General features: G+C 33.7%; 1 protein-coding gene across 3 annotated transcripts in view; it reads left to right on the top strand.

The window, feature by feature from the left end:
• LOC111064177 (caskin-2) overlaps positions 1-26,140 on the top strand; it is a 446,738-nt gene that overhangs the window by 217,858 nt on the left and 202,740 nt on the right. Inside the window, exons 1-2 of one of the 3 annotated variants that reach the window (XM_039433814.1) lie at positions 15,501-15,814; positions 18,733-18,942. The exons of the other annotated variants lie outside the window; for them this stretch is intronic. Of the exons in view, the coding sequence (XP_039289748.1) occupies positions 18,894-18,942 (49 nt within the window). The 5' untranslated portion in view covers positions 15,501-15,814; positions 18,733-18,893. Of the gene's footprint in view, positions 1-15,500; positions 15,815-18,732; positions 18,943-26,140 lie in introns of those variants that run through there. 3 annotated transcript variants of the gene reach the window in all.

The following is a 26,140-nucleotide window of genomic DNA, read 5'->3' as shown; positions in this document are numbered from 1 at the left end:
AATGAAGAGTTAGTTGTTGATCATTGATAATAATCGATCATTTTAAACAAGTATGAAGAGTTAATATTTCATATCGGGGCACCGAGCTTCGCTCCTTATTTATTTATTGGCTTTTGATAAATCAAACACAATTCTTTAAAATGATTGGGAAAGTATTAACAGCACAGCCCAAAACTGTTTCTTTCCCGAATTTTGATTTATACACTATAAATAGTCCAGAAAGTAGGTTATGTTCCATACACTTGAATTCAGGTTCAATTTTCTGTTCAAACATTGAAAACAAAAAAAATTTGATTATATACAAACCAAATTAAATAACAAAATAACACTCACTAATCACTTGAAATTGTCAGATAATGATCAACTTTGAAAATTATGATATACTCTACTCTAGGAGGATTATCATGTCATCTCAACAAATATGTTGATCAAATCGATTAAGTTGTCTAGCTAGATGAAATTTCCCGCTGATTGATTATGACTACACAGATGGAAATAATTCTGTCTCTCTCCCACACAGGCACACGCATCTTCTGTTATAGAGAGACGACGAAATTATCACCTGCTTTCTAAGGATGAATTATCCTTTTAATGTCGTTGAGCGAGTTTTCCAAAGAGTGAGACCTAGTGCAATCGAATCTTTATATCATAAACCTACTATGTTCCAAATTTTGTGAAAATCGTTCGAGCCGTTTTCGAGATCCGTAAAACATAAATTACCAGATATAAAAATACAGAAATTGCTCGCTTATTATAATAGGATACATAGGCTACAATATAATTATGAACTATGAATGATTGGGGAAGGAACAACAGGCTTAAAGCCCAAAACTGTTCCTTTCCCAAATTTGAATAGAAATTGTCCAAAAATAGGTTATGTTTACACTTCATGATTTTTATCCCATTTTGAGCCCAAAATATTTATAAACTAGGAATTTAGAATTACATCACATATACCGGAAATATACACCAGATCATTAATAATCCATCATTTTAAACAAGTATGAACAGTTGATATCACATCAGATATACCGGTATCAGTTATCCTCTATGGGAGGCAGTGTCAAGTCAGAGAATCGGCAACGCTGTCCTCCTATCTTTCTCCACTGCCATAATATCGTGGACCTCAATATAGTGGACCGCTACTGCCACAACACTAGAACATCTTGGCAGCTTTGATTCTAGTCTTTAAAACAGTAAACCAGCGATTCAGGTGACTGATAAGCTTAGATGGATATCTAGGGGTCAAAAGAGGTAACAGATGCCACTGTATGTGAATGTTTGGCTTGAGTACAGTTTTCTAGAAACGTTATAACCGTTTATTGTGATGTTTTGTGGAAATGGATTTGAATTTGTTGAGGTTGACGCGTGATGTCATCTGCTCTCCCATGGGGTCAGTGTATGAGAGGGCAAAAGGCCATGACCTTGCTCAATGCACTTTGTGTATGGTTGGTCGAAAAAGGAACGTAAGTTTGTGGATTTTGTGAAGAAAGTTAGTTGGCCTACTGTGTTTGAAATTGCTCCGAATTAGGAAGATTTGAGATTGATATTTTTATATAGAAATCTGAAAAGATCCCAAACTTTACTGATAATAACTTATCATCACACATTTTTCAAGTAATGTCTCATCACTTACATAACAAATATCGGGGCACCGAGCTTTGCTCGTTATCAATAATTTATTGATAAACATAACACAATTCTTTAAAATGATTGGGGAAGGATCAACAGGCACAGCCCAAAACTCTTTCTTCCCCGAATTTTATTTATACACTATAAATATTTCAAAAAGTAGGTTATGTTCCATAAACTTGAATTCTGGTTCAATTTTCAGTCCAAACATTTGAAAATAGAAAAGTTCCAATTTAGATTGTTTACAAACCAAATTAAATAACAAAATAACACTCTCCAATCACCTAAAATTATCAAATAATGATCAAATTTGAAAATTATGATAATATACTCTAGTTTAGAAGGATTATCATGTCATGTCAACAAATCAGATTATGTTGATCATGTAAATTAAATTGTCTAGCTAGATAAAATTTCTCGCTGTTTGATTATGATTACACAGCTGGAAATAATTTTGTCTATCTCCCACACAGGCACACGCATCTTCTATTATCGAGGGGACGACAGAATTATCATCTGTTTTCCAAGGATGAATTATCCTTTTCATGTCCTTCAGCGAGTTTTTCCAAGGATGAGACCAAGTGCAATCGAATCCTTATATCATTGACAGACCTACTATGTTCCAAATTTCGTGAAAATCGTTAGAGCCGTTTTCGAGATCCGTTTAACATAAATAACTAGAAATAAATATACAGAAATTGCTCGCTTAATATAATTATAAATAGGATCAAATAAGTTAATATAATTATATCGATTAATAAATCTATAAATAGGATCAAAGATAATCTTTGTGATGTCTCAAACCAAAACACTGTCCATTGTGGTTGGATACTTTATTTCTAATTTTCCTTAGTAGATCTATACGAAGTGCAGTTTCCCCATACCATAAAGTCAATAAATAGCAGGAATGACTTCAGTTCAAATATTATTGAATCATAGGCGGCTAACCTAACCTTGGAATGAAGAGTTCATGGAGTACATTGCTATACAATTTCAATTGTGAATTAGAATATAGAGAGACCTTAAATATCAATACATTCTTCATCCTACTAGATTTGAAACAATTATTACCACATTAAAGGTTCAAAAATAGAAAAATCGTGACTAGATTCTTAGATCAGTTTTCAAAAAATTGGTTATACAAGTATTAATATAAGTATTGTATATGTATTAATATCGGGAACCGAGCTTCGCTCTGGAGTACAAAAGCATAAAAAATGTATTACAAAAGAAGAAATTATAATAACATTCATACAGAAATTTTCTATCTAATTACAGTAAATTGAGATTAATTCCCAAAGGGAAGGCAAAAATTTCCCTCACAAGGGCCCAGTTGCACAAAAGCCGGTCGATTTTAATCCTGATTAACTTTACGTGAACCAAATCAGAGATGACCATTTCTAAAAGATGGATCTACTGGAATTAATCAAGATTGAAAATAACTCGGCTTTTTTGCAACCGGCACTAAGTACCTGATTTAATGATTATAAAAGTTCAACAGCTGAGTCATAATTTTGTCACAGTCCACCACACATGAACTCGCTCACTCACTTCCATCACCAAAGACGACGAAATAATAATTATTATCAGCTGTTTTTCCAAGGATGATTAATCATCCTTTCAATGTCCTTCAGGGAGTTTTCCAAGGGATGAGACCTAGTTCAATCGAATCTTTATATATTATAAACCTACTATGTTCTGAATTTCGTGAGAATCGTTAGAGCCCTTTTGGAGATCCGGTGAAATACAAACATATAAACATTAAAACAGAAGAGTTGCTCGTAGTAGTATAGGATGAAAGCACTACTTCTGTTATAGCATCCTGATTAAGGATTTTCAGGAGTGTATTAGTTGAAAATAAAATTATTCTCTACTTTTGGTTTATATGCAAATTACTATTCAGAACTATTTAAAAAATATTTGTGAAATGACGGGATCAACGTAGATGAATGTTTTAGAACTTGAAACACAACATCAATTAAAAATTTATATTAGATAACAACGACTCCATTCACTGTAATCTCATCTGGGCTATTTTTATTGCAATAAAATTTTTTCCAAGGCCGCAATTTGCGGTCAGAGATCTCAATTTCATTAGTTTGGTCTACTGTCGGTTTTTATTTATGGAGAGCCGACTCAAATTAACCATGCATGGTCAGAGCCTTGTTGATTTCTTTCTTCATTTTTTTCACCAGTAGCAGTCATTCAAAGTGAATCAAATTGCTTCATAATTGGGATTGATTTTGATTAGGTTAGTGTGCTCCCCAGGATGGAGAACTCGCTCATGTCTATTGTACTGATTTTAAAATAAGCAATTTGTAATAGTTACTAGTATATTGTATTTAAATCAATATAACTTTATTGGTTGATCTGTATGGGTAATGGGTCAATTCTTGCGAAATGATACTCAAGAATATCTTTCTCATCAACACTCTAATTGAAGAGAGAGAGAGAGAGAGAGAGAGAGAGAGAGAGAGAGAGAGATTGAGAGAAAGAGAGAGAGTGAGAGAGTTTGTGTTTTTAGGAGAGAGCGAGAATGGTGAAGAATGTTAAAATCAAGGCATCAGAATAATGGACCAATAGCAGTGAGCAACGCCTCCCAGCCAGTTCCCCATACTCTCTTCTGATTGGTGGATTGGAACGCCTACTGGTGTAGTTCTCAATTCTGCAAGTAGGTGGCACCCGTTACTGGGTCCTGTACACCTCATAACATTTCTGAATTAACTCCCGATTGCACGTGAAATACTTTAATTTAACCGTTATTAAACTAACGAGCCCCCTGGGCTGGAGAAATCGCTTATGAACTATTTTACTGTTTATGAATTCCGCGACTTGTAATGAATGTTTTCATTGTCAAAGTATCTAAATTTGAAAATTATTTGAATACTGAAAATTCTGTGAACAACTACAAGACTTAACCTATTTCGGACTATGTGTAACCTTATCTTAATTTGGGAGAGGAATAGCACAAGGTTACCTTAGTTTTCTCTCCCTATCATTTTGATGATGTACTTATTGTATCAATGAATGAATTATATAAAGTTCCTTCCAAAATGAACTATTATTTCTAGTGAACCAGTTGGAATTGATAGGAACAAGCAGGTGTTACCCGTGCTCTGCAAGGGTCTGTCAAAATCACAAACAGATAGAATTCAGTTCTAAAGTTCTATGGTTCTTCGTTTTGGAAAAGTAGAACGCGAACTTCTTATTTGCAAACAAAGTCCAGTAACTTATTACACTTTTTTTTAGTAGTATCTTGTTCACTTGTAACCTAGCTATACTTTTGTGAATATTCTGTATGAATTTCGAGTGAATAAATTTGAAATTTGTGTAGTTGAGAAGTTGATGAGTTGATATTGTGGTAATTATTCATATTAAATAAAAATACTATCTGTATAATTTTTTTTCTTTTTATTTAATATGAATAATTACCACAATATATATATATATATATATATATATATATATATATATATATATATATATATATATATATATATATAGTATTTTTATTTAATATGAATAATTACCAAAATATCAACTCATCAACTTCTCAACTACACAAAAATTCAAATTGGAGAAATTATATATATAGAATTTATATAATTATATAAAAGCGAAATTGCACTCACTGACTCACTCACTCACTCGCAGAACTAAAAATCTACCGGACCAAAAACGTTCAAATTTGGTAGGTATGTTCAGTTGGCCCTTTAGAGGCACACTAAGAAATCTTTTGGCAATATTTCAACTCTAAGGGTGGTTTTTAAGGGTTTAAAGCTCGCCTTTCAGCATGTATATTCTTCTTATTCTCTTAATTATAATTGAAAAATGTTCATACCATATGTTGAAATAGAACTATAATCTAGAGAGAGTACCTCTTCGAAACAGTTGTTAACTGGTAACGAAATTAATAATTTTGTCAGGTTGGCATTAAGTTGAGTTGACTTTGTTAGGTTGACACCAAGTTGAAGATTGAAATGCATTTATCGCGGAAAAATTGATTGGGCACTGCTACTTCAATCAGAGCTATTCCTCGCTTCGCTCGCCATATCCGTTTAGCCAGACGTTTAGTCTGGACCCCCGACTGAATCGTCCTAACATATGATAAAAATGCAGGCTCGCTTCGCTCGCCTGCTGATCTCATTCTTGGACAATCCAGTGGGGGGTCCAGGCTAGACGGATATGGCGAGCGAAGCGAGCCTGACGGCTAGTTTAATAATGTATTAAATAGTATTTTTATTTAATATGAATAAATTTGATTCGTTTTGAGAAAGATAACTTTTACAGAGGCTAAATACGTTTCATGACAGGCTTCACTACTGAAGGTTATTATATTTATTATACAACTATAATCAAGAAATCGTTGAGAAAATGGCAAGAAATGGAGTTTGATGTCCTCTCTCCTTGTTTTTTTGTAAATCGTGTCTGATTTGAAGTTTTTTTTTCGATTTCTCACTGGAGAAAAAATTGAAAACCCCTATCCTGTCCCCTGTGTCATGTCTAACCAGCCTCACATGTTGATACTGCTTCCAACATGTTTCAAATCCCTGCAACATGTTGTGATACTGCGGCCTGCCTTCAAGTTGGCTGGATGTGGTAGTACATATTATACAAGGGATAAATCTTGAATAATGCTTGTCTAGACTTTTTCTGATGCTGGTTGCTGGTTGTCCATGTATTTTCAATATTCTGATCACGTTTTTTAGAGAGTGGGAGAGATTTAGGGTTTGACGTGGAAGAAGAGTAGGGAGAGAGACATACGAGAGTGCGAAAAGGAAAGAGGAAGAGAAGGAAAACAGAACTGAAACAATGAACAAATAAAATCGTTTATAGTGAGGTCCACGTTATAATGACAGTGGATGAAGATGGAAGAATAGCGATGCCGATTCTCTGCATTAATTAATTATATTTCTACACCGTCAAAAACATAATTGGCATCGTTGTGGACCTAGAAAAGGATAGTACCACCGGCTTCGTCGAATGATTGACAAGGATACCAAAACCAAAGTTGATCAAATACTGTCATTATAACATGGACCTCACTATAGATAATAAAGTGAGAGAGTATTAGGTTCTTATGATTTCTCATTATGATTGTAATTCTTCCATTTCATTTCTTGTATATTACTCTTGATTCACGACAAATAAGCTAATTTTATTTTATTCATACTTCATTTTAATAAAACCATAGATAAACAATAACGTAAATAGATATCTCATGGTATAGGGGATTTATGTCGTAACTTTTACTGTTACCTCAAGCCGATTACTGTCGATTATTGTCAATTTTTACTGTTTTGTTGGGGTGATAGTGTATGAGCGGCACAATTTGAGAGACTACCAGCGTCACACAGCTGCATAGGAAAGAACTATGTGAACTATCAGCTTGGGATAACAGTAAAAGTTGCGACATAAACGCCCTATACCATGGCATATCTACTTATGCTATCGTTTCTCTATGATAAAACGTTGTGGATAATCTTATTTTGATCTGGCACATGCTGAAAAACCCACGGGTTTAGCAGGACCCAACAACGTAAAAATTTTTTTCCAATAAAATTGATTGAGTGTAGGGAGTGTGTAAGTTTAGAGTGAGAGTGAGAGTTTTAGAGATTGTGAGTGTAAATAAAGTAAGTGAAGAGGGCAATGGAAGTAAATACAATAAGATATATCAATAAGGAATAGGAAGAGAAAAAACGAAAAAATACAGAGGAGGAAAGATCATGATGTACTGGAAAAGCTAAGAGAATGAGAAAAGAATCGAAACGAACTGAAATATAAGAGAAAAGGAGAAGATGATTAGAGGAAAAGAAGGTGAACTGATATGAAAAGGAAATATTAAATATAAAAGAAGGGAGGAACAATAGGGAATTGCGGAGTGAACAAAAAGGAGGTATATGAGAAGGCAGACTTTGAAGGATATTAAAATAATAATATTGAAAAGAGTGAGTGATCAAAAATGAAGAGAGAGTTCAGTGATATTCACAAGAAATAATAAACAGACAATCCACAAGATAAAAGAGAGAAAATACTTTTTCAAGAAGATGATAACAGAAAGAAAGAGGTATGTGAGAAAGATTCAACAAAATTGAAGAAACGGAAAATGGAGAAATGAAGTAACGGAAAAGAAGAAACTTAAATTATGTTGAAAAGAAAGGTTGGAAGAAATGATGAAGAAAATAGATATTCGATAATAAGAGAACTGTTCTAAATTGAATGGAGTATTAGTTTGTGTAAATAATGTGTAGGGGGAGAGATATGTGAGAGAAATAGAGGAAAGAGTGAGAAAAGTGAGGAGAAAAAATTGCAGAAAAGAGAGAGGAGAGTGAAACGAAAAAATGAGAGAGACAGCATCACTGTGTCACGAGTGAGCAAAGAGAGAGGAAAAAATTGGAAAAACGAGAGATGAGAGTGAAAATTCAATAAAAGAGACAGCATCACTGAGGAAAGATCGAGAAAATAGAGGAGACAAAATTATTGGAGAAACGAGAGAGGAGAATGAGAGAATAAAATGAGAGAGAAAGCATCACTGAAAAGAGTGAGATCAACGAGAACATTAGAGAAACGAGAGAAAACAATGACAGAATAAAATGAAAGAGACATCGTCTATTTTGATGAACGAGAGAAGAGAAAATTTGAGAATCGAGAGAAAAGAATGAAAAAAATAATAGAATGAAAGAGACATCATTTTTGAGGAAATAATGATGTAAGAGATACGAAAAGATTTGAGAAACGAGTGTGGTGAATGAGAGAGATAGAGCACAGTAACTCTAGAAACGAGTGAGGTGAATGAGAGAGATAGAGCACAATTGAAATAAATTTATTTCTACCAATGCAAGGTGCAGAGCAGAATTCTTTGCCAAGTTGATTCTGCAAGGACCACCGATCTTCCTGACCAGCTCCCAGTAAATTGTCTTTTGTAATTCTGCCGCCGCGGCAGTCAGTGACTGTGACTTCACTGGGCTACATTTGCACCAAAGCTAGTAAATATATACCTATATATTTTTTACTTTATATACTATACTTGGATTTGCAAAGAAGAACCGGTTCCAAGGTCAAGAGCGCCTCTCTGGTCCCGCGGTTTTCGCTAGTGGCTACTTTCGGCTTCCTAACCTCACTTTTGCACCACCTTGCTGCACTGATGGTTACCGATTCATTTGTTGGATTAAGTGCTTGCTGCTTAACCGAGGGTTTGGTGACAATGGTAGGCAGGAGGTTGTTGATTAACCGATGGTTTGATGACCATGTTTTGTATCAATTGATTTGAGATATCATTGATTAAACGAGGGTTTGATGACCAAGGTTTGTTTGCAAGACCTTGTTGTTTGATGAGATTGTTATGCATTCATTCATTGACTTGAGTTTACTATGTTTAAAGTTTACTATGTTTGAGTCTATGTTTAAACTGAATTAACCAGGGATTCGCTAACTATTTTTGTCTACACATCTTTGAAGGTTTGATACCTTAATTTTGTATCAACGTTCAACTTCATCACCATGTGTTATTGACTTATCATGATTTCATTGACTCGAGTCTATGTTGCTTAATCTAGAGGTTCTCAAACTATTTCACTCCATACCACTTTGAAGGTTTAAAACATGAGATGATTTTATCACGTTTTAACTTAAATTTTTCCTAAAGACGAAAGTCATGTTAAGTTGAGAAAAAGTGTAAAAACTTTTCCAATTTGATTATGATTTCTAAAGTCATCTAAAGTTTTGAAAAAGTGTAAAACTTTACTAATTTGGTATGGTCTCTGATGATAATAAATAGGTTGTTTCCAGAATTTGGATATTGATGGAATTAATTTCACAATTTTCAATTTCTATCGGTCAATCAAGATAACAAAGTGTGGTACTATATCATCCATTTTATTTTTCCAGATTCATAACAATTGAAGCTCAACCCTCAATATCAACAGACTATATTCTCATCAACTAAACAGTACTTTTCTTCCATAGCCATATTCAGTTACTACTGCCATCTACATGAATATAAGAAAGAGACCTCTCTAATTTAAGCCACCCAGTAGTTACAGCGATCTACCGGGGTAGAATTCTGAAATACACTGTCAACTAATCAGGAGAGAGTAGGGCGGAGCTTGGAGGCGTGGTCATATTTTTCGTTTTCTTCATGATTGCACCGTTGTTCTCATTCTTTGCTGTGTTACATTATTGTTTTCTGTCATTTTTTTATTTATGTTTCGTAGTAAATATTATCATAGATAAAGGATAAGCATAAGCACACTATAATTCTTGTCTCTGATATTATTAATCTATTGAAAACCCTTTCAAACAATCTACAATTTTAGAGTGTTATCCTGGAAGTCTCAAATGTACTGTCAATTTCCACTACTTCAGCATTTATGGATCCAAATTTTGTTTGTGAACTTGTCTCTAATCTTCTTCGTATTTTTACTGTTCTGATTTCGAAGTAGTTGAGACTTTTATGGTCCAAACTTCATCACGTCAACAAAAATATAAGTAATTTTGTTTAGTCTTTCAATAACGAAATTTGGGCAAGAACAGCAGGTTTGGGCTGTACCTGTTCGTCCTTCCCCAATCATTTTAATGAGTAATTAATTGTGTTTTGTGTATAATTGTATAAATATTCTTCCCTCAACTAAAGTATTGGAAATCTACTTTGTGAAAATACTTGATGACTGAAAATTTTGTGAATTGAAGAACTACAAGACTTAACCTATTTCGGACTATGTGTTCGCGTAATTTGGGAGAGGAATAGCACAAGGTTACCTAATTTTTCCTCTCCCTATCATTTTGAAAATTTACTCATTGTATGAATGTATAAATTGGTGTAATTTATAAATTCTTCAATCAATTTATTCTCAATCCACATCCTCCCAACAGCCCATAATTCACCACCTCTAGTTCCTCATCAAATCTGACGACTCGACACCCTGAAATTTCCTAGATTTCCAGCGTGGAGCGGCATTTCATTCGTCAGAAACCGAAAATTTGGTCAAGCGACTCATCTGTGCGACCCTCTTGTCTCCGTCATAAAACGTTTTACTGCCCAATGCCCTATCGCGACCCTATGAGCCCTATAAGCGGCCCTTGTCCGTTATGTTCTGTCCTTGTTTTATGCCCTTGTGAAAGGGTGCACGGTTATGTCCTATCCTTGTTTTATACTGCTCGTAAACACAACGTGTTCCACTCGATACTGTGTGCATATATCACATTAAAGCTTGCTCTCCAATGTAATCTCTATAACCATAGAATTACCAGTCTATATTTTTTCCTTTATGCTATAACGTAGTGGTCTTCAGCGGGTTTTTTAGTGTTTTTAAAAGTGCCGCCAGATGTCCTGTACTTTGGTTATGGCGTGTTATGAGGAAGGGATTGGTTGAACTAATTTTTTTTTCAACTAGAGTTTCTGAGGTGGAACTTTTATAACTCGAAAATGTTTAATTATTTGAGCTTTAGTATTATGGTTCATAGCATATTATCATACAAGATTCATTCTTTTATTTAGTATTTCAAGCTATTCGTAGGACAGAAGACTCGAGGCTTTTGAGATGTGGTTGTATAGGAGAGTATTGAGAATTTCATGGATGGACAGAGTGACCAACAAAGCTGTATTGGAGTGAATGAATAAGGATTTGGAAGTGATGAACACCATAGAGCAGGAAGCTTGCATATATGTCAGTCATATTATGAGGAATGAAGAAAAATATGGCCTGCTGGAATCCGTTCCCCAAGGAAAGATCCATGGCAGAAAGAAGAAGAATATCATGGCTGAAAAACCTGCGTACCTGGTTCTCTAAGACTACAACAGAACTTTTCAGGAAGGCTGTAAATAAGATATCCGCATAGTCAGGCTGATCGCTAATATTCGGAACCAATAGGCACTAGCAGAAAAAGAATGGGATTAAATCATAGGGAAAATATGTAGAGTTGTTCATTATTCGTCTATGACAGGATAATGTATTTTGCTGGTAAACTGTATGATATCTATATCAATTCCCTGTACTTGGATTACGAATAAGATTTACAAATCTCATAAGATTTTAATCCTTATCGGATTTAAAAATTTGTATCATATCTCATTTATTTTTATTAATATTCCCTGGACTATTCTACAATAAATTGACAGTTTGGGCTTTCAGGGATTCACTCTCAAAATTTTTTGAAAATCTCATTGATTTATTATGAAATAAGAACAAAAATTGAAGTACTAGAATTTTGAAATCCCCCAATCCTGAGTACCAAAAACTCCTAAAATTAAAAAAAAATTTCAAAGTAGAACTGGAAGAGTACACAGGCAACCTTTGACTTATGAATTATAAAACCATTTCAAAACCAGTACCAACAAAAAATAGCACAATCGATAATGAAAATTCACAAAATTTTAGCTCTTTGTCACTTTTAAGCTATAATTAGAAATGTAGATCAAGCTCATACATCAAGGTCAAGTTCTTCATCATAGACAAGTATTGTAGTGTGTTGTAATTCAAAATCTATTAGAAACTCTCCAGAATAAATTATCTTCATCCACTTCCTCTGGAAACGAATACACATCATCAATTTGTTTTATTCGTATTGGAAATCGATGAGATACATTCCCAGTGACCTATATTAGTGTCATGCTTTCAAATCTGAAAATTCTCATGTACAGCCTACATGAAAAGGAAGTCGATAGAAATCTTATTTGGTGTACCATCTCACCTGCTTCCGTAACTAATAAATTACTATCCATAATTTTGAAGGACCAGAACTTGACTTTCAACCTGTCGTTAATTTTGTATGTGGCACAACGGAAGCATTTTCATGTATCAGAAATGAGCTGCAGCGTTTCATTTCACAGCAACTCAATCCGGTTTTTCTAGAATCATACAACATATTAACCAACTACTGTGTAATTGACTATTGGTCATGACTGAAGTTAAATTGGATTCTTATGAGTTGATTCAAGTAACGGTTCGTTAGTTTATTGCGAAATGCATGAGGAAAAAATAATTGAATCTACTTTATTATGGGGGATACTCAATCTTTTCTGTATTGTTAGTCTCTCTCACAGGATAAAAAAATATATGTGTAGTTATCTCTCCAGTCTTAATCAAGCTTGAAATTTTAGGAGATCGAGAGATGAATATTCATTGCCTTTTTATTTCTGATAAATAATTACTTGTGTACAAATAGAAATTACTGAGATATTGCAATTATTCAAATGCTAAATGAATTAATTATTACTAAACGAAATTCAAATTAAATGCTGTAATTCACCCGGAAGACGTCTGCTGCTGCAAATATTGACAACAGGGTAAAGAGCTAGATGGAAATTTGATGAGCGCTACTATTCAAAAATTATTTGACGGCCCATGAACAAATAATTTTTGAATAGTAGCGCTCATCAAATTTCCATCTAGCTGTTTACCCTGTTGTCAATATTTGCAGTAGCAGAAGTCTTCGGGGTGAATTACAGCATTTAATTTGGATTTTCGTTTAGTAATAATTTACTTGTGTGATACTTATTTTGTCTGTCTTTACTCTTTATTTACTGTACGTCTTGACAAACTACTTCTTTGCAGTTTGCAATAGTCATTCGTGAGGCCCCCATATTTTATGACCTACTTTCGTGAGGTCCACGTTATAATGGCAGTGTTTGATTAGCAATGCTGTTGTGTATCATTCAACAAAGCAGATAGCGCTATCTCTTTCTCGCTTTGCTCTGTTGACAGATCGTCTTTTAACTTTGTAGAATTAATAATCAAATATCGGGGCCCCGAGTTTCGCTCGTTATTTTTATTTATTGATAAACAGAACACAATTCTCTAAAATGATCGTCTTTATAGGCCTATTTCACAGCTGGCTATATGTCATCTTATGAATTTCGGGGAAGCGATATTTTGATTTTTCACATACTCACTCGCTCACCCACTTTTTTACTAACCACAGCTGTTTCAGCCAAGGATGAATCATCCTTTTAATGTCGTTCAGCGAGTTTTCCCAAGGATGAGACCTAGTGCAATCGATTTTTTATATCATAAACCTACTATGTTCCAAATTTCGCGAAAATCGTTAGAGCCGTTTTCGAGATCCATTGAACATAAATAACCAGATATAAATAAATATAAATAACCAGATAAGTAACCAGGTAAAAAAATAGAGAAATTGCTCGTTTAATATAATAGGATTAACAAAATATTTCATCTTGATCATTGAGATTCATTATGAAATATTATTGGAAAATATAATTTCCTGCTTAATGGAATATAATTGATTATTTTAAATGAGAATGAACAGTTAATATGACATTAATAAACCTGTATCAGCTACCGTCTATAGAAGGCATTGACAAGACAGAGAGGCTTGGCAACGTTGCTCTGCTATCTTTCTTCACCGTCATAATAACGTGGACCTCACTATATTTGCAAGTCGTGGATCCTGCTTGAAATTCTGGAAAGTGGTTACTCATCAAAAACATTTCATGTTTATGCTCTACTTTAGAGTAGGATAGTAAAGTTTTTCATGTTCTTAGAAGCTACACCTTGTAATAATTGTAAAACAGGATGTTGATTCATGGTCAAGAATCTCAAGTCTCAATCTTGAATCGATTTTATGGAATTTTGAAATTGGTTTTCAGTAGATTTTGAAACCACCACGTTGGTGGACCATTTTCCCAGTCGCGTCTTTTATTATTCAATATTTAAGTTTCTCTACAAATTAGAGTTTTCCACACATCTGTGTAATCACTTGTCAGCTGATTTATGATGAATAATTCTATAGTATGATTTTTACTCTAATATCGGCGTATGAAGGAGGCTCCTTTTTCCTTTTATATTATTATCCTTGAAATGCAAAATTTCCAAAAACCTTGTATGTACGTCGACGCGCAATTAAAAAAGGAACATACCTGTCAAATTTCATGAAAATCTATTACCGCGTTTCGCCGTAAATGCGCAACATATAAACATATAAACATTTAAACATTCAACCATTTGAACATTAAGAAAAATGCCAAACCGTCGACTTGAATCTTAGATCTCACTTCGCTCGGTCAATAATTTAAGAAATCCAAGATATCATTATTTGATTAATAAAATTCTGACAACGTTGGGAACCTGGAAAAGCATAGCGCCTCTATAAATGAGAGTTTCCTATGAATTGAATTGGAAGTTCACCTAATCAAAATATATAATTCAACAAATCCCAGATCATATTATTTGAGTAATAAAATTCTGGCAACGTTGGGAACCTGGAAAGGCATAGCGCTATATGCTTTGTCGAATGAAAGATAAGGATAGCAAAACCCAATGTTAATCAAATAATAAAAGTATAATCAAATAGTCAAATACTTAAATAATATAAATAAATAATGAAATAGTCAAAAATTATTATGTGGATCCCACTCTAAAAGATAGTTTTTACTGTCCGCTATCTGTTTTGTCTAATGAAAGACAAGGACAGCAAAACCCAATGTTTATCAAATAATAAAAGTAGGCCTATAATCAAATACTTAAATAATATAATTAAATAATCAAATAGTCAAAAAATATAATGTCGATCTCACTCTAAAAGATCGTGTTCAAATTAGAGAACAGTAGCAATAATCGAGAACAATACAGTAATAACCATTCAAATAATTGTCAGTTTCGATAATCACTCTTCAAATCTTATCACTAACTGCATCGAAAAAATGGCACGATCCTTTGCACTTTTTTAGTTACTTTTCCACTCGACAGATGTCGTCGCCCACTGCTGAAGTAGACTCAATAATTCTTATCAGTTTTTTTATAATAAGCGCACAGAAAAAACTGTTATCACTGAAATTTTGCAAAGCACAGAGCTGTAGCTGTCTCATTAATTGTTACCAACACAGTCACGCGTTTGCTGTCACGTAAAAATGTCAGTGTTACGTGCGCAACTTGATACATAACTTACTTTCCTCCTCGTGAACTCCCGTATGTTGGTTTTGATTTTCGTGCGGTATATCTCAAAGTATTTTTCAGTCGCGAACAAGGTTGTTGATACAGTTTTTTGTCGTTTCTGTAACTGAAGATTGCGCGTGTTTGAGTTTTATGAGCTGGAAGACATTTTAATTACACCGGTCCGCTAAAATTCGAAACCACACGTGAATTGTTGTGCAATCTGTGGAAGTTTCAGTTTTGTCGTAAATTACATTCTTGGTGCTGCTCTGCTGTAGAAACACATTTATTTGGTTTGGAATTTGTCTCAGATTTTTTTGGAAATTGCTCTCTCAAACTTGATTTTCTACTAAAAAAATAGATATTACCTTGAAAAGCTGAATCATGTTCATGGTCTAAATGTTTCAGTGTAGCTTGAAATATTTTTGTTCAAATGCGCTCAAGTTCATTGTGAAATATCCTTCAAAACGTGAATTTTGTTATATATATTTTATAGTTGAATAGACTTAGAACGTTGTCAAAAATCCACTTTAAATAAATAAAATTAAAAATTAATATTTTACATGAGCATGCTTTCGTGTGTGCTCACACATCATCAGCTGTAAGTTACAGTAAAGTTACAGGAAGTAGAAAGATTCCAACTTAACAAAAACAAAAGCAAGAGAGAGCTACTTGATCATTCTGACTAATTATCATTCCTATTTCTAATTTATGATTTTAATTTTAATTCTAATTCATATTCTTAATTCTAACAAAATTATTAGAAATTATATGATTTCGGCCTACTTTTTATGAAAAACTTTTTACTTATTATAAAACTCAGATATCATATAATTTCCAATAATTTTGTTAGAATTAAGAATATGAATTAGAATTAAAATTAAAATCATAAATTAGAAATAGGAATGATAATTAGTCAGAATGATCAAGTAGCTCTTGCTTTTGTTTTTGTTAAGTTGGAATCTTTCTACTTCCTGTAACTTTACTGTAACTTACAGCTGATGATGTGTGAGCACACACGAAAGCATGCTCCTGTAAAATATTAATTTTTATTTAATTAAAGTGGATTTTTGACAACGTTCTAAGTCTATTCAATTATGGAAAAGTTCCACAACATCAACATTAAACCCTACATATTTTATCGTTTTTGTTACCTTGATTGTAGTGTAAGCATCAATGTTCCATTTACTGCTTAAAATTATAATTCCAGTTTGGGTAAATGAGTTGATACTGTTGAACCCGGTTCCACAAATGTCTAATAACTTTTAATCCCGCTTAACCTGGATTTTTGTTTGTGCGTAAATGACGTCGTCGACCACGATAGGGTGAGGATCTCAGATTGGGTAGATTTCAATTTGTCCAAATAACCTAGAAGATTATGTTCAATTATGTTTTAATGGAGGAGGTTGAGTTTTTACTTTTAAATGGAAATATGTTGATATTATTAGAAATGTTTAATTCTTGAATATTATTATTTATTAATGTATTTATTTATTCGTGGACAGAATCACAAATCTTATAAATATTTATAAGGAAGGAACAACAGGCTTGGCCCAAATGTATTCCATTCCCAAATTTTGATAAATTAATAAAATGTCCAAAAAATAGGTTATGTTTCTACTGTAAAACGTTCAAGTTCAATTTTAAACACAAATAATGGAAAGTTATTCGATCAGCTGTTGTTTTAGCACACTTGAAATTTGGAGAATATGAATGTCAACAATGCTTGTCGTCGTCGACTGCGGAAATTTACGCAGAAACAAAAATGCACCTTTATGTACCACGAGAACCAATCAGAGAATCTTTCTTTTCAACACAACTTCTCTGATTGGTTCTCTTGGAATTTAATCATGATTTAAATTCAACAGGCTTTCGTGAAACTGTACCTAAGTGAATTAGTTACCTCATCCTATGCTTAAAGTTGAGTTCCCGCCCATTTTGCCGGTTGCACAAAAGTTTGTAAAATTTAAATCGTGATTAATTTCACGAGAGACAATCAGAGAAGCCTTCTTTTTGAAAAAGCCTTGATACACAAGCCTTCTTTTTGAAAAATCCTTGATACACAAGCCTTCTTTTTGAAAAAGCCTTGATACACAAGCCTTCTTTTTGAAAAAGCCTTGATATACAAGCCTTCTTTTTGAAAAAGCCTTGATACACAAGCCTTCTTTTTGAAAAAGCCTTGATACACAAGCCTTCTTTTTGAAAAAGCCTTGATACACAAGCCTTCTTTTTGAAAAAGCCTTGATACACAAGCCTTCTTTTTGAAAAAGCCTTGATACACAAGCCTTCTTTTTGAAAAAGCCTTGATACACAAGCCTTCTTTTTGAAAAAGCCTTGATACACAAGCCTTCTTTTTAAAAAAGCCTTCTCTGATTGGTTCTTATGAAATTTATAACGATTAATATTTAACAGGACTTTGGGCAACCAGGCCATAGTGTGACAGTGAATGTCATCTCCTTAAGATTTAGGCTAGGCACACACCAGTTAGTCAAGATAAGACAAGACATGATCAGACACAATACTTCACATAGTTGCTTATGACGCAACACACACTGACTTGTTATTGAAATTAGACATGTCCTCATAAGCAACTATGTGAAGTATTGTGACTAAACGTGTCTTGTCTTGACTAACTGGTGTGTGCCTAGGTTCATGAAATGTCATTGTGAGAGTGAGATGTTTAACATGTTCTGAAAATTAAAATTTTCTTATCAAAACCTGCAAGCATACATAATTATTTTCAGTCACCTAATTTTACTTTCAAACCATCATAACTTAATTATGGTCTTATTTTTTAGATTTCCCTTTGTATAACAAAACCTACTCTAGAACATGGTACGCCATAGTGGAGTAGGTCAATTTCCACACAGAAAAAACTAAACAAGTAGAGGACACATAATAATAATTTTTTGTAACCAACTATTGTATGTAATATTGTAATTTATCCAATATTTTGTGTAATTGATGTTGTAGTTTTAGTTTTTTTTGGAAATAAACATTTATTTATTTATAAATTTATATTGTTCCTCATAATTCAAAATTCCTGCTTCTCATTGAAAGCACTTGACATTTGAATCTCCCAATAAGGAAGAAACAATAATTTACCTTCTCTATCCAATCTGCTTGCATTTCTCTCTTGAAAGAACATGGTTTGGCTTTTTATTGGCGATTTATTGACTGTATTTAATTGAATTGGTACTTTTTGAAGCAGCTAGTGACGTGTTTCGAACAAAGCAGTCCATTCTTGAGTGTTAGGAACGTTTCTGGTTTTATCGATTACATTAGATATCGATTCGCTGTGTGATTTACACTGTTATTCGCACGGCGGAAGGTCATTTGAACGGTCTTTGATAAAAAATTCCATAGAATAAGATGCCGATATTATCTTGTTTCAGTAAATTGCCCGATAAAGGTAAGACTGGTAATATCTCCAATAAAAATATCCACTAATTTTTTGTGATTAAGTTTATTGATCAAGAAATTATTCCAAATTGGTCCCGGTTTAATTTAATTTGCGATATTAGAACTATATTCAGAACAGAAGTTATTGAAGCTTATGTACCGTTGTGAAGCTGTTGGCTAATATATATTATTTTCTTATCAGATTTTCTGTTTACTTACCGTTTTACTTGATTTCTCAGTCATTCGATACTTATAAAATGTATTAAAAGGTTATGACTGGATGACTTTATTATTTATTTATTATTGAATTGTAATGTACCGTAAATAATGTTTTATTGATGTATTTTTTGATGGAAATAAATTGAATTGACTGTAAAATTGAATTTAATTAGCCGAATGCTGTTTCCGCCGAAATCCAAAGAAAAATTACATGTGGTTTGCGCATTTTCAACATGCGTTAACGTTCTATTTGCGAGAACAAAATTTGAACAAAACAAGGTGTACATTGAATAAAACCGTTGTCCGTTGATCAACAAAAAAGAAATACTACGTTAACTAAGTATCAAACCAAATTGAAACGATCTAAGTAACAAGCAAAACCAAATTGTAACGATGAGTGATGAATAAAGATTATTACCGTGTTTCGGATGGACACGTTAAACCGTCGGTCCCGGCTGCCTAGAAAGCAGTCGTTAGGTCCTGAAATTGATCAGTAGCGACCTGAAAACTCTGACACCAGACCTGAGCCAGCCAGGTCACTCGATATTAGTAATAAAGATTATACAGCAATATCGATACCAGCTAAAGACAAAAATACAAAAAATTACAACCAAACACAAGTAGAAATTTAAATGTATTTATTTTATCAATTTAGTTTCAGTACATAATGTAAGGAAGATATCACAGAAAGTTTAAACAAGATAAACTTTGCACAGGAGTTCAGACCTGATTGAAAATCAGGAAGAATCCCCTCAATACAAAATTGTTGCTGTTGACAAAATTTAGTTTTTAGAATTCCTCACCAAACACAGCTCTCGAATTGAAAACAATTTTTAATTTCAAATTCAATTTTCACTTTTCCCCTTCACACTCGAAACTAATCTTATCATTTGTAGTTTATTGGAATTCGTGTCAAACTCAAAATGTTATGGATCATCGTATATAAACACTTGAACATCGAAAGTTATATCGATTTCAACTCGATTTATTGCGACTTAGCCTGAATTGTGCTCTTGAGTGTTAGTCTGTATCAAAACTTGCATAATTGCAATTTACAGATTAGATAAGTATTTTCCATTAGTAATCCACTCCACCGCATGCCATGATTGAACACTTTATCCTTGGATGAACGTGATAAAGTGGTAACCATGTCTCAACTCATGTTAATCTAATAACCTCAACAAGTATCTGAAAAATATTGACCCAATGGATGTGTTCCATGGAATAATGTAGCGATTCCCAGTTGAATTTGAGTGGGTAAAATCATAGATAAACAATAGCTTAAGTAGATATCCCATGGTATAGGGCGTTTATGTCGCAATCTTTACTGTTATCTCAAGCCGATAGTCCACGTAGTTCATTCCCGTCAAGCTGTGTGACGCTGGTAGTCTCTCATACTGTGCCGTTCATACACTCTCACCCCAACAAAACAGTAAAGACCGACAGTAATCGATAAGAATCGGCTTGAGATAACAGTAAAAGTTGCGACATGAACGCCCTATACCATGTGATATCTACTTACGCTATTGTTTCTCTATGGTAAAATACTGTAGACAAAAATACAGAATACAGTTTATAGTAGGAAATAATTTACAGCATTTAATTGTGATTTTCGTTTTATAATAATTATAGAATACAGTTTGTTGATTGAAGCTTCAAGGTCTCCGAAGCCACCTCCCAATATGAAAGTGTGTACAGACTTATACGCCACGAACACGACTATTTCACTTTTCATCAGCTGATGCTATGCTTACTGTGTCTTTCTGTTTCCGCACAAATTCAGGTATAATAAGACAACCATCCACTAACGAAAAAGTGAAACGCGCGTGTTGGTGGCGCATAAGTCTGTTCGCACCTTTACATAACACGACCTTCTCAAGGTAATCTCACATTTGTACAGTTTTACATTACATTTCTTAATCACAACATCAAATTAATGATTGGGAGAGAATCAACAGGATAAACCCAAAACTGTTCCTCTCCCTAATTTTGATAAAAATTGTTCAAATAAGGTTATGAAAACGCTTTTATAAAGATCACAAAAATTTACAGGAAAACAGATACTGTAATGTCCTTCGAGACCCCATAGAGAATATTGTCGATATTATTTTCTCATCTATACTCTGGAATCTTGATGAATGGTTTCGTCTCTTTATTTGAGGACTATTAGGGCCTATTTCCGAGCTCGGGATTCAGCTAAGTTCTAGACTTTAAACAGCTGGAGTCAGAAATTTGGCTTTCCGAAACGGGGCGTAGTCGTAGCCCATGTTTAAATTAAATTTCGAAGAACTAGAAAATTGAACACAAAATAAAATCATCATCATCCACTAAGCTGAAGTTGTGTGTATTTTTGGGTTCAAAATTTTATAAAATACCTTAATTAATTCAATATGAAGTGATAATTAAGTGTCATATTTAAATATAGTTTGGTGTTTTAATTTCTATGAATTCAAAATGTTTAGCTTTTATATATTTTTGGACGAAAATTGAACTTGAACGTTTTACAGTAGAAACATAACCTATTTTTTGGACATTTTATTAATTTATCAAAATTTGGGAATGGAATAGATTTGGGCCAAGCATGTTGTTCCTTCCCAATCATATTTATATGATTTGTGATTCTGTCCACGAATCAATAAATAAATCCATCATGGACTAGGCTTGTAAAGCCTGTTCAGGTGTCCACCGCTTCCTCGGTCTTCCGACGTCTCGTTTCCCATCCAACTGCAACTTGCAAGCTTCTGTAGTGGAAGATCTACGATAAGTATAAAAGGTGAACCTGAGAAAGAGTTGATCATCAACAAGGGAGTTAGACAAGGATGCCCACAAAATAAAATAAAAAGAAAATAGTGTAAAGTTTCAGCTATTTTGAATTATTTAGGAATGTTTCATTTTAAGTCTAGAACTTAGCCAAATCTTGAGCCCGAAAACCGGCCCAAAATTCGATAATTCATTTTTATTTATTTATTTTTTATTTATTTACAATGAAAATGACACTAATGTAATAACATTGAAAGATAAAATAATAAGATAGTCCTTGTGCTATTTTTCTTCCAAATTTATAGGTAAAAAAGTCCGAAATAAGGTTAGAATTTCACGTGTACAATTTTGATAAAATTTCAGTCCAAAACAAAAATGAAAACTATTAATTTTGAATTTAGATGGGCTGATTTAATAAATTAATTAGAAATATTACACTCAATTACCACTTGTGATGAATAATATTGAGTTATTTAGGAAAATTTGGAACCATTCAAGCAACACAAACTCGTAAACACTAAAGCTCATTATTTGTAGGCTTTCAAATCCGTGAATGACCTGACTTTCAAATTTAGATCTAGACTTCTAAACCTGTCATTTTCTGCGCAACAATTTTTGCTCATTAAATTATAACCAAACCAACTCGAAATAGCGGATACATGATAATTAAGACTCAGAAATCCTTGAGAGGTGTCGCGAATTCGCTGAGAATTAGCTTATAGGTGTCAAGTATTTGTGAAGCAATTATCGTTTTGGTCATAAAAGAGTCAATAGCATTGATGTTGCCGCCCGAAAGACATTCAGAACTAGAGTTATTATTTGACATGTTAATGAGTACGTTTTAAGTTGACATGTGAGATTTGGGCTGTGACTGACAAGGTGTTATTACCATTGAAGGAATAGTTTTGTGGATTGGCTCCCACTATTTTGTAATAGAGGCCTTGACGTTGAAGACCTACATCACAGCTTTGTTAGGTGTGCTATTCAAGTGGCAGTGATTGATTGCTGTGGGATTAGAAGGGGTGGCGGTTGAAAAAAGTGAAATGAAACCATCGTTAGAAATTGGAGAGTGGAGTGGATCTTGTATGGTATATAACCATGAGTTCTTATTATGTCTTCTTCAATATTCAATAACCATACTACGCGTACTTAATCTACATTATAACCAACCATACAAATCTTGTTCAATACTCTTATTATTATTTATACAAACGCAAAAGTCAATAATTTGAATAACGTTATTAATAGTATTTATTCTTTTTTTCAATCTGTGAAACTATTTCAAAGCGAGAGTCTTTACTGAAAAAGGATTGAGTTCTTGATAAGTTTCATTGTTTTTCGCTGCTATTTTTTAATTTCGAAGCATGCCACAACTTGCCTGATCATGCATGTTCGTTCAGACATGTTCGACAGACTTGTCCTGTCGTTAGTGGCCGGCCTGAAGCATGCTTTACTTTGCCTGAACGCATGCTTCAACTGAAGCATAAAGGCCAGAGCATGCTTTGAAACATGCTCTATTCAAGTATAGTGAGGGCCACGTTATAATGGCAGTGTTTGATTAGCAATGGTATTGCTATCCTTGTCTATCATTGAACAAAGCGGAAAGGGCTATCTCTTTCTCGCTTTGCTCTGTTGCCAGAACATCTTTTAACTATGTAGAATTAATAATTAATTAAGAGAATACTTCATCTTGATTATGAAAATTTATTAGGAATTTATTAAAAAATTTGATTTCTTGCTTAATAAAATATAATTGATTATTTTAAACGAGAATAAACAGTTGATATTACATTAATAAACGTGTATCAGCTACCGTTTATAGAAGGCATTGACAACACAGAGGATCGGCAACGTTTTTCTCCTATCTTTCTCCATTGCCATTATAACGTGGACCTCACTATACTTGAACAGAGCATGTTTCAAAGCATGCTCTGGCCTTTATGCTTCAGTTGAAGCATGCGTTCAGGCAAAGTAAAGCATGCTTCAGGCCGGCCACTAACGACAGGACAAGTCTGTCGAACATGTCTGAACGAACATGCATGATCAGGCAAGTTGTGGCATACTTCGAAATTAAAAAATAGCGGCGAAAAACGATGAAACTTATCAAGAATTCAATCCTTTTTCAGTAAAGAACTCTTACTTTGAAATAGTTTCACAAATTCGAAAAATCAATAAATACTATTAATAATGTTATTCAAATTATTGACTTTTGCGTTTGTATAAATAATAATACTAGGCTAATTTAAATTCTAGGAGATTTATATCTACAGATCCCACATAATATGTAATTTTCATTTTATCATGATTCTGTAATTTTTTACTTTTTTGTATGAAATGTAAAGAGTTGTGTGGCAAAGAGGACCTAGAGTCCTAACTCCGTCCTTAATAAAGCCGATTATTCAATTCAATTCAATATCACTTGAAATCTGATTTACCATCAGTCAATATGGCGCTGTTGTACTGTATGCTGTACGGTACTATACCTTCTTTTTAGTTGTATTTCCTTATAAGTGACAGAATGCAGTTACAGAAGACCAGCTTTACAGATCGTTAAAAATGTTCTGCTAACTTTTCTCTTCACTTGCTGCTTTAAATTGTTGCAAAAGAAATGACCTCTGCCTTCTTGATCCACCATCTTTGTTCGTGTTACTCTCTCTTTGTTTTCTTTTCAATTTTATCAATTTGCTTGTTTCTTGATGCTTCTCATCGAATTTCTATTCGATTTTTCTATCATCAACTCCTGCAGTTTCTATCTGTTTTCTTCCTAATTTTTCATTTTCTTCTTTCCCTTGCTTTTTCCCCAAGTCATTATTGGTACAGTGAATTTCTTACTTTTTCTTTCTTTTGATCTTGATCATTCTGTTACCTCCTACATCCTCTTGAATCTTTCGCTTGTTCTAAACCTCCTCCACCTCCATATATTTCTCTTCTTCCTCTACCTTCTTTTCTTCTACTACCTTACTTTCTCCTGCTAATCCTTTCTCTATTCCTTCTTATCTATCTACGCTACCCTCTTCTCACCCCCTCTAAATCCTTCTTTGTCTCATTCTTTCTCTCTTGATCCTTCCCTCTTCTGCTTCTACTTCTATGTCTTTCTTCACCCCTTCCTTCTTTTCCTCGTCCTTCCCCTCCTTTATTATGTATTTCTTCAGATCTTCCTCCTTTTCCTTATCTGTCTGCTCCTCATCATTGTCCTACTCCTCCTTCTCGTAGTCCTCTCCCTCCTCTGGTAGAGAGTTAGTGGGGAGGATATTTTTAATATTCTTTCCGAAGAATGGACATTGATATGTCCAAAGCTCCGCCAATTTATGTAGATGCATAACAATATGATTATTATCTATAGTTATTATATTACAAATTGCTTTTTCATATCATATACAGTTCAATAGTTATTTTCTTAGTCTATATTATGTAAATTCATCTATAATTTTGCTGTATTGTAAGCTATTGTATATAAGTGTATAAGCCAGTATATATTGTAATCTACATAAATAAAGTACTCAATCAATCAATCAATCAATCCTCCTTTTCCCCCCTTTTTCCTTCTTCATTCTTTTCCTCTTTATCTTTCTTTTTTCAGCAAAGTCTCCACCTGTTCTTTCTTTTCTTTATTTCCTTCTAACCTTACCTACCATCAATCTGCATCTTTCTTTTCCACTTGTATGTCTTTCTTCACATCTTCCTTCTTTCCCTAGTCCTTCTCCTCATCCTTTCCTCCTCCTGTTTTATGTACAATTCCTCCTTTACTCATTCAACTCCTCCTCACGATTGTCCTTCTCCTACTCCTCCTTCTTCACATAGTCCTCTCCCTCTTCCTCCTTTTCTTCCGCCCCTTTCCTCTTTCTTCACTCTCCTTTTCTCCTCCTTCTTCTTATCCTTTTTCGTTGCTGTCTTCTCCTTCCTTCTTCTACATATTCTTCTTTTCCTGTCCTCATCATATCCTTCTTTGTTCATCATCATCATCTTCTTCTTCTTCTCTTCTTCTTCTTCTTCTCTTCTTCTTCTTCTTCTTCTTCTTCTTCTTCTTCTCCTTCTTCTTCTTCTTCTCTTCTTCTTCTTCTTCTTCTTCTTCTCTTCTTCTTCTTCTTCTTCTTCTTCTTCTTCTTCTTCTTCTTCTTCTTCTTCTTCTTCTTCTTCCACTTCCACTTCTTCTTCTTCTTCTTCTTCTTCTTCTTCTTCTTCTTCTTCTTCTTCTTCTCCTTGTTCTTCGCTGTTTTCTACATATTCTTCTTATTCGT

The sequence above is a fragment of the Nilaparvata lugens genome, chromosome 8, assembly GCF_014356525.2.
Source record: "Nilaparvata lugens isolate BPH chromosome 8, ASM1435652v1, whole genome shotgun sequence".
In the NCBI taxonomy this organism is placed as follows: domain Eukaryota; kingdom Metazoa; phylum Arthropoda; class Insecta; order Hemiptera; family Delphacidae; genus Nilaparvata; species Nilaparvata lugens.
The sequence above is the reverse complement of the archived record's forward strand: the minus strand, read 5'-3'. Positions and strand labels throughout refer to the sequence as shown.